Here is a 15372-nt window from a genome sequence, read left to right as displayed (position 1 = left end):
AGTGACGTACAGTACGTTCCAAGCAGCATGCAGTGATAAAATTCGTCGTTGCTGAAGGAGAACTATTGGAAACATTTACAAACGATTGTATGGTTATTATGGTACTGCAACGAAATAGATACTACTATTATTTAACTATTTGTAAAAAAGGTTTTCCTTTAATTTGCTTTAAACCAAAATATAAATTTAGATAGAAGATTGCCTGATTTATGCTTCGGTTAACTTCTTAATTATACGCAAAATCGAAAACGCAAGGATCATTAATTTCTTCCGAATGCGTTAAAATTCGACAGTGTAATCTGCAGACTCACGAATTGTGCACAAATCTTCGATTTATTTTGCACAAATTGATTAAAATAAAAATATAAATAAATTATAATTAAAGTAAGAGTATATTTAAAACAATTAATAATTACGGTATTTCTTAATTGTATGAATATGCATTTATTAAAAGAAATCATATTTAAAAGTTAGTTCTTTAGTGCAGTAAATCAATACAAGTATTCTATTAATTTTACTTATTCTGATTTATTTTATGTGCTATAATCTGTTATAAAGATTGTTCTAATATTAGGCATAAATATATAAAGCATTTTTGTTATTCTTATTTAATGGAGGATTTAATCCTAACGTTTAGAATAGTGTTTCTTAAGGGGGGCGATTTTTTCATGTTGGGAACGATTAGTAACAATTTATATTTTGGGGCCGAAAAACAACTTTCTGGGTGCGATAGAGCAAAAGATTATATCAAGAATAATTAGATATTTTATTCATTTTATTGTACAATAATTAAATAAATAACATTCCTATAATTTTTTTCTTACACTTTTAACCATTTTTGTACCGTCCAAGCAATGAAATCGGTTACAATTAACACAAAAAGGTGATTTTCGATTACTTTTGACAAATTTCGAACCACAGATAAACAAATTGGCTCAACTTAATCAGCCTCAAGGTTCGCATTAACAATAATTTTTCTGTATACTTAAACATTTTATATTCAATAAAAAGTGTTATTCTTTATTATATTTGTTAAATAAAGACCAACCACTGCCGAATTATCGGGCTAGAAAATGGCTATAGTAATAATTTAAGATAATTTGGCAGTAGAGTTAGGCGTTAGGCGCCATCTCTTGCTAAATTTAATAATTAGAATTTTAATTAAATAATTTAAATAAATTTAGGTTTAACTGGAAGAAAAGAATCGGCCCGAAGCGGGACTCGCCGAAGCGTAACTGGTAACGTGTCTGCACGGATAGCAGGAGTTGCGGGTTCGAGTCCCGCTTCGGGCCGATTCTTTCCTTCCAGTTAGGCCTAAATTTATTTAAATTATTTAATTAAAATTCTAATTATTAAATTTAGCAAGAGATGGCGCCTAACGCCTAACTCTACTGCCAAATTATCTTAAATTATTACTATAGCCATTTTCTAGCCCGATAATTCTGCAGTGGTTGCTCTTTATGTATAACGGGTTAGTTGTTGTTTATATTTATATTTGTTAACACTTATGTTTTTTAATTTTGTTAATTATATTAAAATCTAATACGTATTCTGAGTAAATAAATGTTTAATTTTTTACAAAGTATATAATTTTCAAATAAACTAATAAACCCAACAAATTTTTTCTCGGAGTGGGGAGGCGATAATACGTAACGGTTTTATTGAAGGGGACGACGATTCGTTAGAGGTTGAGAAACACTGGTTTAGAGCATTACAATTACCAACGAATTATAGAAAATAATATTACATACCTTATCTGGATTTCTTATTAACGATTTCAAATGATCGTCTGTCTTTGGTCTTAGTTTTAATTAAAATTTTGATAATTCTAATCAATAAATCAAATCACAATTCGTAAAAATTGCAGAGTAAAGTGGAATTACGGCTACTATGAAAATATTGCTAGCACTCACGGTCGTGGACACAGGATTAAATAAAAATTAACGATGCTAAGCTGGAAACAAGTATTATTATTGTCCTTCTGACCAATTGAAAAGAAGAAGGAAAAATTCTCAAAAATTACTTTTACATCAAGAACAGCAGTTCTTAACAGGTTTCGATTGCGAGAAGCAGAAATAATTAATAATTTGAAATGTTTATGAAATTTTTTTCATTAAATGATATTGCTGCATAAAGGAAAACTGAGGTTAAATTTCAAGAACATAAACTAGCCACGCAAATTGTAATTAAAAATTCTTGATTGTATTTATGTTTGTATTAAAAACTTTTTCGATTATTTTGATGGATATTTTAGAAAAACAAAATATTTTTAGCAGTTTATTAATATTTATGTTGCAAAGTCTTGAAGATGGATAACTAACTTTATTCTTGCATGTTAAATTTTAGACGAAACTCAGAGAAATCTCTTCTATTTGATAGATTTTATCTCGACACTACTTTACTTATAGATTTAAATATACTGACAAAGTACTATCAACATTTATATTATAGTTTAGTATTTTATAGCATACCAGCGTGACTTTGTAATTCTGTGCATACAAAATAACTATTCGTTGTCATGGACTTCAATACATATGGGATAAAAACAAATATCTCTCCCCCCGATATTTTGTATCAAAAAACTGTTTCCGCTCAAACGTATTTTTATTTTGTACCCTAATAAATACGGATAAAAGCTGAAACGAGGAGTTTTTCTTACTCATTTTCATGCCTGCCACTAATATTTATACAGATCGACCCCGTTGTAGGTTGTAAATATACTTAATTTGTGATGTCAGAAAAACAGGCTAACTTATGAGGCAAATGCACAAAAATATGTCTTTATCGTTTTTGATATGCAGAATTGCCTTATATCATTACTCTGTTTAGAAATAACTCCATCGGCAAACAGAATGGAATCTAACAACAAGTTGCGTAACTTTTCCGGCGAAGAATATTTGTTTAAGAAACATATGAACATATGGAATATTTTTTGCCATTTGTTATGGAATATTTTTTAAAATAATTTTTATATTAATTAATTATAACAAAATCCAAATTGCTTAATTTTGATGACAGAGATATTATTTTACTAACATCTTTCTCCCTAATAACAAAACCTAGCTATTCACTATATTATTTTTTATTTAGCAGCAACAATTTCCTAATGCAGTGCTGTCGAATCGAAATAGTTTACTGGGCCAAAAGTAAAAATAAAAATAGTGTGTGTTGCGCACATATTTTTTACAACAAAGCATACACAATTATACAGCATTTTGTATGTATTTTAATGTAAAATTTTCTTTTCAATTTTTTCAGTTAATTTTTTAATATCAACAGGTATTTTGATGTTATACAATATAGCTGGTTATTTTTAACTTTTCATCAGTTAATCGTATTACGACTTTTACATTTAACAATCTTCAATTTTGAGGAAATATTCACAAAGATAGGTTATTCCCATTGCAACTGTAATGCTCATCGATAGTTTTTCAGGTTAGGGGATTTTTCATTAGAGACGTATCTTGTATAAAACGGAACTTTGTCATCGGCCTCAAACATATAATTCAATTCAGAAAGTGACTGGACATCTATTAAATTTATCTGCAAATTCAATGGAGCTTGTTCTATAACAATGTCAAATAGACATAAGAAAATATTTAGTGTATTTATATAAATTTTTAAATATGAAAATCTCTTTTAATTAAAGTAAATTAGTAATTACTTGTGCATATTTAGAAAAATGTTTTTCGTCACTATTAAATTTATGTAATTTTAAAAGATGGATTGTAGTTTTTGATTTTAACTGGGTTTCATAAAGTTTGAGTTTTGCTATGAATGCTTTTATATTTTGATAACGGCCTTTGATCAATTTGTTTTTATTTTAAAGCTGCTTATTAAGAACGTTTAATTTTATTGTGATATTTGTGACGAAATAAAAATCCAAAAGCCACTGTCCATCATATAATTCAGGAACATTCTGGTCATTTTCATTCATAAAAGTTCGAACTTCTTATCTCAACTTCGAAAATTTCTTTAAGCATTTTCCTCGATTTAACCATTGAATTTTCGTGTAAAAAAGAAATTCTCGGTACGTAGATTCCAGTTCTTGAAGATAATCTTGAAACTGACGAAGCTTTAAAGAATTATTTCTTATTGCGTTAACTATTTTAATAACAGCTGACATAACATGGTTTACAGTGCCGAAAACTATAACTTACACAGTGAAACATAATTAAAACAGTTAAAAATCTAAACAATGAATAATTTTAAATTTTAAATGTATATGCACGTGTAAATGTTAAATTCTAATTTAAATTTTATTAGGCTTATTTCCAAAGAATTTAATAAAAACAATAAAATCTCTTATCGTTTATTGAAAATGCAGAGGACGTTTGTAACTTAAGAATGTGTCTATTGTTGGACACATATTCATTACATATACAAAACAAATTTAAGAAAATAATAGCGAGGATAAAGCTGAAGTTTGAAACGCAAAAACGTGTACGTCGGACGTTCAGCACCGCTTTCCTGTAAACCTACAAGTTTGACAATGGCGTTTGAAATGTCGAGCATGATTCCACTGACTTTCCAAACACCATTGTCAAACTTCTAGGCTTACAGGAAAGCGGTGCTGAACGTCCGAACTACACGTTTTTGCGTTTAAAACTTCAGCCTCAACCTCGCTATTATATCATTATAACGAAACATCGATTTATAAACTTATTATTACTTATTATTATTGTTATTGTAAACTTACTAATTAAACACATATACACACAGTATGTACTGTACATACATATATATTATATGTAATACATTTAAAGCTTTGTTGAAAAATACAGTATTTAATAACTGTTTTAATTTCTGAGTGTATATGATAAGGTGTTATACATCACATTAATGTATTTAACTATTCATGTGATATATCATTGCAATAAAAATCTATATAAAATAATCACTGTTTTAAAATAGCTGCAAAAAAAAAAAAAAAAAAAAAAAAAAATTTGTAGACTTCATGCGGCCCACGACCCGCGGGTTGAACATGGAGGCCCTAATAAGCATACCTAGCATATTTACTATATTATTTTTTATTTACTAGCATCATTTCCCTTAATGAGCAAATGTCTATGCAAATTTTCTAAAGTTATTAAGGTTAAATCAATAAGAATTGTGTCCGGATAACATCAATTACTAGAGATTTTATAAGTTTCGTCTAAAATCTAATGCGCTAGAATAAAATTTTAGGTAGCCGTTCTTTACGACTACGTACGATGAATATTAATTAATAAACTGCAAAAATATTTTTTTTCTGTATAAAATATCCACCAGAAAAATCGAAAAAAATTCTAAAGTTTTTATACGAAAGAAGAAGGAATGAATAAGTTTTATTTTTTATTCGTGCGATTATTTTATGTCTTTGAAACTTTAAATCTCCCTTCATTGTCATTGCGTGCTGAACAGCAATAAAAATTCTTGATTATTTTAAAATATTGGTACCTGACGTCTCCGTTTATTAATTTCGCAATTTCACCAATTGATAAATGTTTTACATATGCTGCATAACGTATGACAGAGTGATAAGTTAAAAGCATAGTTTAATATATACAAATTCATTTTCTCCAATTTGTTTTTCTAATTGAAAACAGAAAAGGACTTAAACTTTTATTTAATGGTAGAGATAGAAATTTGCTAATTATCTTCAAGGCCAGTGGCGGGGCAAGACCTAAATTTGATGTGGGCAAGGTACATTTCTGGTGGCGCAAGAAGACGGATTTTATAAAATAAAAAGCTGTTGAAATTGTCAAATTTTTATTCATAAAAATGCAAACTATATTTTTGACTAACATTTAAAAAAAATTTAAAAAAAGAAGCTGTTTCACATCTTTAATAAAGTTGGGCAAATTTGGGATCATTGTTTGTAATTCTTCATATAATTCGTAAGGTTGGAAGTGACTGCTCTCACCCACTCGCAGGACTGAGTGTAAATCTGGACAGTTTTTTAATATTTGCTCTTTTGGAATATTTTTTAAGTTGCTTAGATCATAGAAAAAACCAAAATTTTTAAAATGTTGATTTAAAGACATAAATCTCGAATCCATATTGCTTATTACACAATCAATCATGGTGTTAAAATAATCTGTTTCATACCGGCTTTAGGGAGACTGTATAGGTTGATCGCTGCCTTCATAATCGAACATCTTTTTCTATTTGGCTACCCTTTCATTTTTAAAGCCTTTTGGCAGTTAATAACTGTTATTCTCAATAAATTGACGAGCGTCAGACAAGCATTTTTCGAATCCAGCGTGAAAGTAACGTAAACAAACAGAATGGAAAATCCCCAGCTCTGGCTGGCGGGGATTCCCCGCGATAGCAACGCAACGCCAGCAAATGTTGCTAGACTAAATAAAAACAAATTTGGTATGTCAATATATTTATCGCTTTATGACGAGTAAAATTTTTTTATAGTGGCGGTGACCAGACCCTAAACACTAAAGTTAGATCGGGGGTACACGCCTCACTCGGACGGGCTGGCAGCAGAAGTTTTTTCTAGGTTTTCTTCCTTGCAGATGACGCCTGAATAGGGGCCAGCTTCCCATCAAAGTCCTCCCGGATGGCATTCTATCCCCTCCTTCTAGGTCGTTTCCTATAAGGCCGGCTTTGGTCGCTTCGTGACCTCTCTCGTGTCTTCCTCGCGTTGGCCGTCTTCTATAAGGCCGGCTCTTCGGTCGCTGAGCGGTCACCCTCCTGTCCTTCCGGAGTACAAGCGAATACAATGAGAATAAACAACGAGTAAAATTTTTTCGTTGCGTTTACTGCTTTTAAGTAATGCATAAACCTTCGAGGCGCGAGGCCCCTCGGACCCCGACGCCCTACGCCGCCTCTGTTCAAGACAATAGAAAATCTGTTAAGACTTACATTTCCTGATATAAAAGGAAATTCTAATAATTTTTCTTGTGTTTTAACTGGTCACAAGGACAGTAATAAAATTTTTTATCTAGATCGTTATCGTTCACGTCTATTCAATGATGCGTTTAGTAGACCTTGACTGGTAGGAACATTTTTATAGCAGTGATAGTTCCACTTCGTCTGCAATATTTACGAATTGTAACTTGATTTGTTAATTATAATTATCAAAATATTAATTAAAACTAAGTGGACAGACGAAGACGATCATTTAAAAGTGTTAATAGGAAATCCAGATAAAGTATGTAATAGTATTTTCTACCATTCGTTGTTAACTGTTATGCTCTAAACGTTAGGATTGGACTCATAATAATAATAATTTTTTTTTTTTTTTTGTATTTGTGCCTAATACTAGAAGGATGTCTATAAGAGATTGTAGCAGATAAAATAAATCGGAATAACTGAAATTTATAGAATATTCGTATTATTTTACTGCACCGATGAACTAACTGTTACGTAAGATTTTTATATAGTTTAAATAATATATTTACTGTTGTGCCACATGTTTTGGCATCAAATAGAGAGAAACTGAAAAATCGTTCAAAAGGTAATAAAATTAGCATGCTTTTTAAAGAAAATCGATCATTTTTTATGTAAAAAGTGCAATTTTGTGAAAATCGTTACGTTTATAGGGTCTGATTTGGATCTGTTGCCTCATCATTTAAAAATTATGCCGATTTCAAATGATATGACAAACTTTAAAGATGATAAAAAAAGACGATGATAATAGAGGATTAATCACGTTTTGATTAATCAGCAAAAATCACACTTTTTCAATTCTGGATCTTATATTATATATAAAAAAATAAATAGTTGGGAAGATGAAAATGATTTATGAAAACATTTTTAAAAAAATTATTTATTTATTTTTTAAATTCTCCTACTTTTGTAACTTCACTCGTACTTAGTCCAATGAAGACACTCAATTGTTTATTATACTAACATTTAATTATGACACTATACGTTACAATTAACGACATAAACACTAAACATTAAACTTGATCGTTTCCGAAAGAAGATGAATATAGAAACTTTGTTTCTATATTCATCTTCTTTACATACTCCGTTTTTTAAAACAAAATAATTATAAAAGTGTAACCTTAACTAAATTAGAAAACATTATTTAGATAATGACCACTACCACTATCATGATTTATTCGCATTAATGTGCATAAAAATAGAGAGTAAGAATAGAATTTCTCTGGAAATGTTCAAGAGTAATCAAATCTCGACACAAAAACCTTTAAAAATGCATTCTTTTTGTCCACTTTTCAAACGTTTTCGGCCAGTTTGAATGGCCTTCCTCAGGAACAGAAAAATCGAATGATTCTGATTTCTTTAACGGAATTTATTTTAAAACTTTTTAAACGTTTGAATTTTCTTGCATGTCTAGTCATCTAAGAATCTATTGTTTCACTTATTTTCTATTACCCGGCATCTACAAGTGTACTGTATCTAATTTTTAATGCCAACCCATTTCTACACGAATAATTTGGGATTAAGCATTCAGAAAGGTGCCAGTTTACAACCCAATTATATTAACAGCCCTTTTTCCTTCAAACAGATCTTCTTCTATATATACGCCGCGAAAGGACAATAAAAACAAAACTCTATTAGGGTGGCCCCATACATAATATACGGATTTTCAAAGTATCGAAAGAACTCAAACCTTAGTATATATTTATTCATTATATCATAAATCAGAACGGAATTATTTTCCTGATTTGACTTCACAGAAAAATAATTGTAAACTCATTAGTACATTTTATTTATTGAATTTAATTTTTATAAGATTGATGATATGAATATATTTCTAAAAATATAACTATTTACATACATAGGAAATGAATCTGTAAGTTTAAGTGGAAGTAATAAAATTAAATGAAAGGTGATTTTATAACTAAATATACCTGTAAAATCATTTCGTTGTGGAAACATACGTCATACAAAATGACTGTGTATAACCACTTCATTACATAGAGTGTAATCCATGAATTTTGTACCGAACACTTTATATAGCTATTGAAAGACACATTAAGTATATTTTAAATAACTTTCTGGCTGTTAAATGTAACATAAGAAAAGATTTAATTTTCCTTAGTGCAGTAAAATAATACAAATATCCTATTTATTGTACTTGTTGTGTTCTGTTTTATTTTATGTGCTATAATCTGTTATAAGTATTGTTTTAATATTAGGAATAAATATATAAAGCATTATTGTTATTATTATTATTATTTAAAAGTGGATTTAATCCTAAAGTTTACAGCATAACAGTTAATAACGAATTATAGAAAATGCTATTACATATCTTGTCTGGATTTCTTATTAACACCTTTAAATGATCGTCTGTCTGTGGTTTTAATTAAAACTTTGATAATTATAATTAATAAATCAAATTGCGATTCGTAAAAATTTCAGAGTAAAGTGGAATTACGGCTATTATTAAAGTATTGCTAGCAGTCACGGTCGTGGATACACGATTAAATAAAAATGAACGATGCCAAGCTGGAAAACAAATAGAATTATTTTTCTTCTGATTAATTGAAAAGAAGAAGAAACAATTCTCGAAAATTACTTTTACATCACGAACAGTGTAAAAGAGAAATAAGTAATAATTTGAAATGATTAACAAATTTTTTCCCATTAAATAATATGAGTAGTATATGGAAACTTAGGTAAAGCTTCAAGAACGTAAAATAGCAGCACAAATTGTAAATAAAACTTCTTAATTCGTTTTATATTTGTATGAAAACTTTAGAATTTCTTTTCGACTAATCTGGTGGATATTTTAGAAAGACGAAATATTTTTGTAGTTTATTAATATTTATGTTGCAAAGTCTTAAAGATGGATAACTAACTTTATTCTTGCATGTTAAAGTTTAGACAGAACTCAGAAACGTCTCTTATTTGATAGGTGTTATCTCGACACTACTCTTTTGAGTGTTTATAACAAAACTTTTAAAATAAACATTAATTTCCTGCATTATAAACCCTGTGAGACGTCATATATAAATGTTTTTAGTATATTTAATACTTTCATATCAAAAATTAAAAACAAGAATAATTATATTTGGGACGTCAAACATAACAAAATCTCAATCGGTAATTTTTTAATTCCAATTTTAATTTAGACATATTTCATTTATTATATGTAAAATTATTTTAAAGTGTCTACGGTAGGTATGTTTAAAACATCGTATTAACAATAGACGTGTGATATGTTTTTGATTTATCTATTACTCTGTTGGAGGCTGAGATCCCAACTACACTCGGCAGGGACCGTCTAGTGGCTTTTAAAGAAGTAAATAGAGATTTAATAGAATATTTAATTGCTAGACTAACTTAGAACATTTCTGCAAGTTTTTGGAAAATGTATTATAAAGATGTATTATACGTGTCGGATTTTGAAGTTTCGATCATATTATTGATCTGTAGAACAAGTTTATGAATAAGGGACTCAATAGTTCACTCCAACAAATATTATTTTTATTTAATTTGTCGGTTCACGGCACAAACTCGAATACTGAACCGAATCGATCACGAAGTGCAGTGAAAATGGTGAATCAGTTGATGTAATAGGTATAACACTGTCGGAAAGAGAAAGAAAGCATTTTTTCGAGAAAAGACTCACAAAGAACTAATTATGCAGTTAATTAAATAAAGACGATATATAATTTAATACATTATAATGAATATACGTAATGTATAATAATAGCAAAATGCTCATATCCATTGAAACTGTTTAGTAGACATATAAGGTTTTAAGTGTATGATAATCCTTCAATGAAATTATGTACTAGGTATTTGTAAAAATTCTATTGTAATGTGTATAAAAAAAAGAGATTAAAGGCCAAATGATATATGAATTTGTAGAATTTTCGGTCAGTATCATGTATATATTGAATAGATTATATTTATGAACTACGATATTTAGTAGGCCCATACGGTAGGCCTACTAAATGATACGATACTTTAAACCTACTCATACAAGATCCTGAATCGTAGTCTCTACTCTGTGTAAGAAGAAATACTCATCTCCTGTCTAGAGAGTTTTGATCTGCATGCTTCTCCGTGATGAGGAGAAGTCAGCTTTCCAGGCGGCTAAACATTTCGGTAGCTGGTCTGGAGAGTAGATGAAAGGTGAAGAGTTAAAGTTCATTTTAAGATTAGACGTATGACAGTAAACACAATAAATATCTAAAATATATAAAATATACAAACAAAACACAATTTACAGACTGATATTATAAATAAAACAGTGCACTGTGTATACAATCACATAAAATACTAAATTAACACTAATTAAAATTAAACAATGCAATAATAAAAACAATGGATGGTTGTAGTTAGTCTGAGGCTAACAAGTTCAACTGTTGTCCTCAGAAAAAATAATACCGGTTCTATCAATAATAAATTAATACTTATATTTATGACTTAATTCTAATAAATTAAAATTATGCAGAGGTATTATGCACAAATTTATGGAAGCTTCTCTCTCTCTCTCTCTCTCTCGCTCTCTCTCGGTCGATTAGAGGTATAAGCAGCTAGTTTGTCAATAGACATATTTTAATCTTTGTGAATGTAACCCTTATATTGTTTTATTCATTAAACCTAATGTTATTTAGTACTTTGGTTTCAATTAGACCGAATTGGACCGGATACCCTGTCGACGAGTTCACGACCCCTTCCCACTCGAACTATACAAACCTTATTCCCCGAATCAACCACGTGGATTCGGTTTAAAGATAACACAATCGTATAATCGTGAATTAGAGCGCGAGTTTAGAATTACCCTAGCTGGTGTCAGGAGAAAACAGTCAGTAAGATCTTCTGATCTTGTGACAAATTTAGAACTTTATAGTCGTCCAGTGACAACGTGAGCGGGTCTAGCAGTCTCGACTTCGCAGATAGGTGAATCGAGTATTAGACTCGTCACCGCGGATTCTCACATTTATAATCATTAAAGTTGCTACCGGTTGTACAATTACTAACTTAATTTTATCTACTTTTGTGATATATAGAAAAAATAACGAGGAATTATGTACCTCTTCCGGTTTCCTCTCTCACTGTTTTAAATGATCATTTATCAATTAAATTTTTATTAAAATGTCGGTAAATGTGCTTAATAAATCAAATTTCGATACGTCAATTATTCAGAGGAAAGCGCGTACAGGACTAGAAAAGTTATTCTAACTCAATATCTATATATTCGTCGTTTTATAAATAAACATTTTAATTACGTCAACATGAAACATAAATCAACGGATTTGTAAGGTTTCAAACAGACGGGAAAAACTAATGGAAATTCTCTTCTCTTTTCGCATTATTAATTTTTTAAAACAATTTTCAGTGGTCTGATTTTTAAGGCTGATTATAACCTCTTTGGTTATGCCTGCGATCTCCAACAGTTGACGTAAAAGAATTGAATGCTTTTTGTAAGTAAATCCTATCGAAAACAGAAGCAGATAGAATCCCTTAAATCATCGTTTATTCAAATTCTGAATAATTAAATAGGATCCTTACGCAGAGAACTGTGGTTATATCCGCTTGCCGTTTTCCCATTGAAAACATATTAAACTGTTAACGCCATCTGCCGGACATTTCTTGCATAATCAAAGAGGTTAAGATCACATATAAAATCTGCACTCACATAGAAATTATGAATATGCTTCTTATTTCTTTATTAATATCATTATTTCACAGTGGCTCTATTATTTTAGTACAGGTTGTATTTGCAAAAACTCGTGCTTAGTGGTCGTGCGGTTGCTTTAAACTTACAGCCGGCATAGAGTTTATATGGCGAATTTTTACCTCGAGTAGCTTAGACCGTAAATGGAAATTGAAAATTCCGGATACGTCATGACATTAGCCTTGCTGAATTGTATATATTTGCAAAAAAGCATATTTTATTAATGGTCGTGTCGTTGCTTTGAAGTTCGATCACTGACTGACTTATCACAAACGAATGAATTGTCAATATCAATGATGTATTTATACAGGGTCTGGCAAGAAACAGGCAATTATAAATAGACGGTGATTAACATTTTTACACTAATTAACAAATAACTCAAAGTATAAAGTTTTCCATAAAGATTTCATGATCATATCACTCAAATCACCTTGATTCATGCGGAGACGCTGTTCGCATCATTAAAACATGTCATGCATAGAACACATTCTTTTTGTTGCGCCGCTGAACTGCACTCAAATACTCTTCTAATGGTTTTTATTGTTTTTTCACATTTTGCTTCCAAACGGCAAGCTTTAACATTTACAAAAGCAATGTTTTGCATCTTAGATGAATAGGATAAACAGTTCAACATTTTCCCAATGCGAACAACAGGCATGAGTGTATAAATAAAAAAATTCAAGTTGACAGCTCCACCTAATTTGACACTTATAAAACACTCTGCAATAATAAACTTATAACAGAGTCGATAGCTATACTGGTCCTTGAGCTATGCTCTCAAGTAGAGTTAATGTGTCAGGTTGTCGATAGCTGGCGTTAGAGATCTGTTTAAATTTCTATTATTATTTAAATGTATCAGAGGATGAGCTATGGTTTTCCTAATTATATTGTCTTACATATGTAATAAAAGAAAACAGTAAAATGCAAATTTATTTAATCATTACCTATGTATTGAACAGATATGTTATACCCAGAACATTATGTACACTACAAAAGTTGCATTCACAATATCTAGCAATATAACAGTTTTAATCCAGATGAAGATAAATTATTCTTTAAATAATTTATTAACTTTAACACTACATAAAGTATGCTATACACTTTTACATGATTCAACGCAGTGAGAAATAATATTTGGGATGAAATACTTTGTATTTTGACATGAGAAATTACATCTCTTATTACATTCACATTGGCTCTATATATCTTGGTAATTTAAATAATATTCTGCACTATCAAAAGTAAAATATGAATAAAGATTTATTGATGGCTTTTTATACACATGTCCTCTGTTTATATAAGCCTAAAACATCATTAACATGTCTTTCTTTTGGACTCCATGTCGTCACTAATCACTGTCAATATCTAATAATACTGTCTGAACTCTTGCCATCCTACATTTACCTATTTTATTTGTCAACCTCTAATTCATCATCCTCTAATCATCTCTAAGTTATTATGTGTCTGTAAATATATTGAATATGTTGTCTAAATAGTTGAAATTTCCTCTTTTTCTTCTATCTTGTCACATATTCATGTGTAAATTTCTGACGATTAATAACCGACATTTGTCTGTTCGTCAATTTTTACTCGTGTTTTTCCTTTCACATATTTCCATGTAATGCAATGTGGATAAAATTACCGGTAAAAATATTAAAGCAGTAATAAAAGAAAACAAAATAACCAATACGATTATTCTAAAAATCGCAAGAAATATATGTAAGTCAACGGAACGGATAAAGGTAACACGTCGATTATTGGCAGATATCTGTTTTTGTCGCACCCAAAACTCCAACTTCCGTGTAACCTGCCATAATGAAGAGAATTATTGTCTCGACGTACCATAATGATGAAAATATTACCGAGCTTCATTCAAATTGGTCGTGTCTTTCCAAGTAGATTTCCAAGGTTCGGCAGTATAGAGTATTTTTCGAATCCATGAATGATTTTCTAGAAAGAAAAAATTACAGTATTGTTATTAGTTTCATTAGTTTATTATTGTTATTGTTTATTAGGTTTTGTTATTTTTGAGAATTAGGAATGCCGAAATGCATAAGGAAAATACGTACAAAATGGCATATGGTTTTATTTTAGGTTCATAACTCTTTATTGGTAAATCACTGTACTGTGATATTCTACACCAATCATCTTTGGTTCTTTACCTATGAAATATAATAAACATTTATAATATAAAAATAATAGAAAAAAATTGTTAATTTAATTGAGATCAGCCAAAATTCATTTTGTCCATAGGCTATGGACAAAATGGCACATTACGCAAGGACAAAATGACATACACGTAAAAACTATAAAATTACTGACAAAGTTCACGAAGCCTGGTTCTTTTAGAAACATCAGCGTAAGAAACGTGAGCCCAACGCAAACAATTTAAGCACTTTAATCAATCTTCTCCAGGGTTAGATCGGGAAAAAATATCATTGCAATATATGCGTTGACTTCATCATCTTGAAACTTTTCAGGAAAATTTTCTTCTTCACTGTCTTCTTCAAGTAACGTTTTAGTAACGTTTCGTCTCCTTTTCTCCGGCGGAGCTTTGGGCTCATTTTTTGATTTAATTGCCTTCATATTAGGAGTAAAAGTTAAAACTAAACAGGTTTGTCGAGTCTTTGGCTTACGTTTTCGTGAAGAGAACGTCTTTGACTTATAAAACGTCCTTTTGGGACTGGAGAAATTTCCTCAATAGACATAGCAAGAGTAGAGGACGATGAATGTTCTTTAGTAGCAGCAGATGAATAATATTGAATTGAATGAGT

General features: G+C 30.0%; 1 protein-coding gene across 1 annotated transcript in view; it reads right to left on the bottom strand.

The window, feature by feature from the left end:
- The window catches only part of LOC136980946 (patched domain-containing protein 3-like), a 151557-nt gene that overhangs the window by 6477 nt on the left and 129708 nt on the right, over window positions 1-15372 (bottom strand). The window contains exon 4 of the mRNA XM_067277145.1: window positions 14461-14548. Coding sequence (XP_067133246.1) covers window positions 14461-14548 — 88 coding nt within the window. The remainder of the gene's footprint in view (window positions 1-14460; window positions 14549-15372) is intronic.

Source organism: Centruroides vittatus, unplaced genomic scaffold, assembly GCF_030686945.1.
Source record: "Centruroides vittatus isolate TY-2023 unplaced genomic scaffold, ASM3068694v2 contig_738, whole genome shotgun sequence".
Classification (NCBI taxonomy): Eukaryota; Metazoa; Arthropoda; class Arachnida; order Scorpiones; family Buthidae; genus Centruroides; species Centruroides vittatus.
This window is presented reverse-complemented; position numbering and strand designations above follow the sequence as displayed.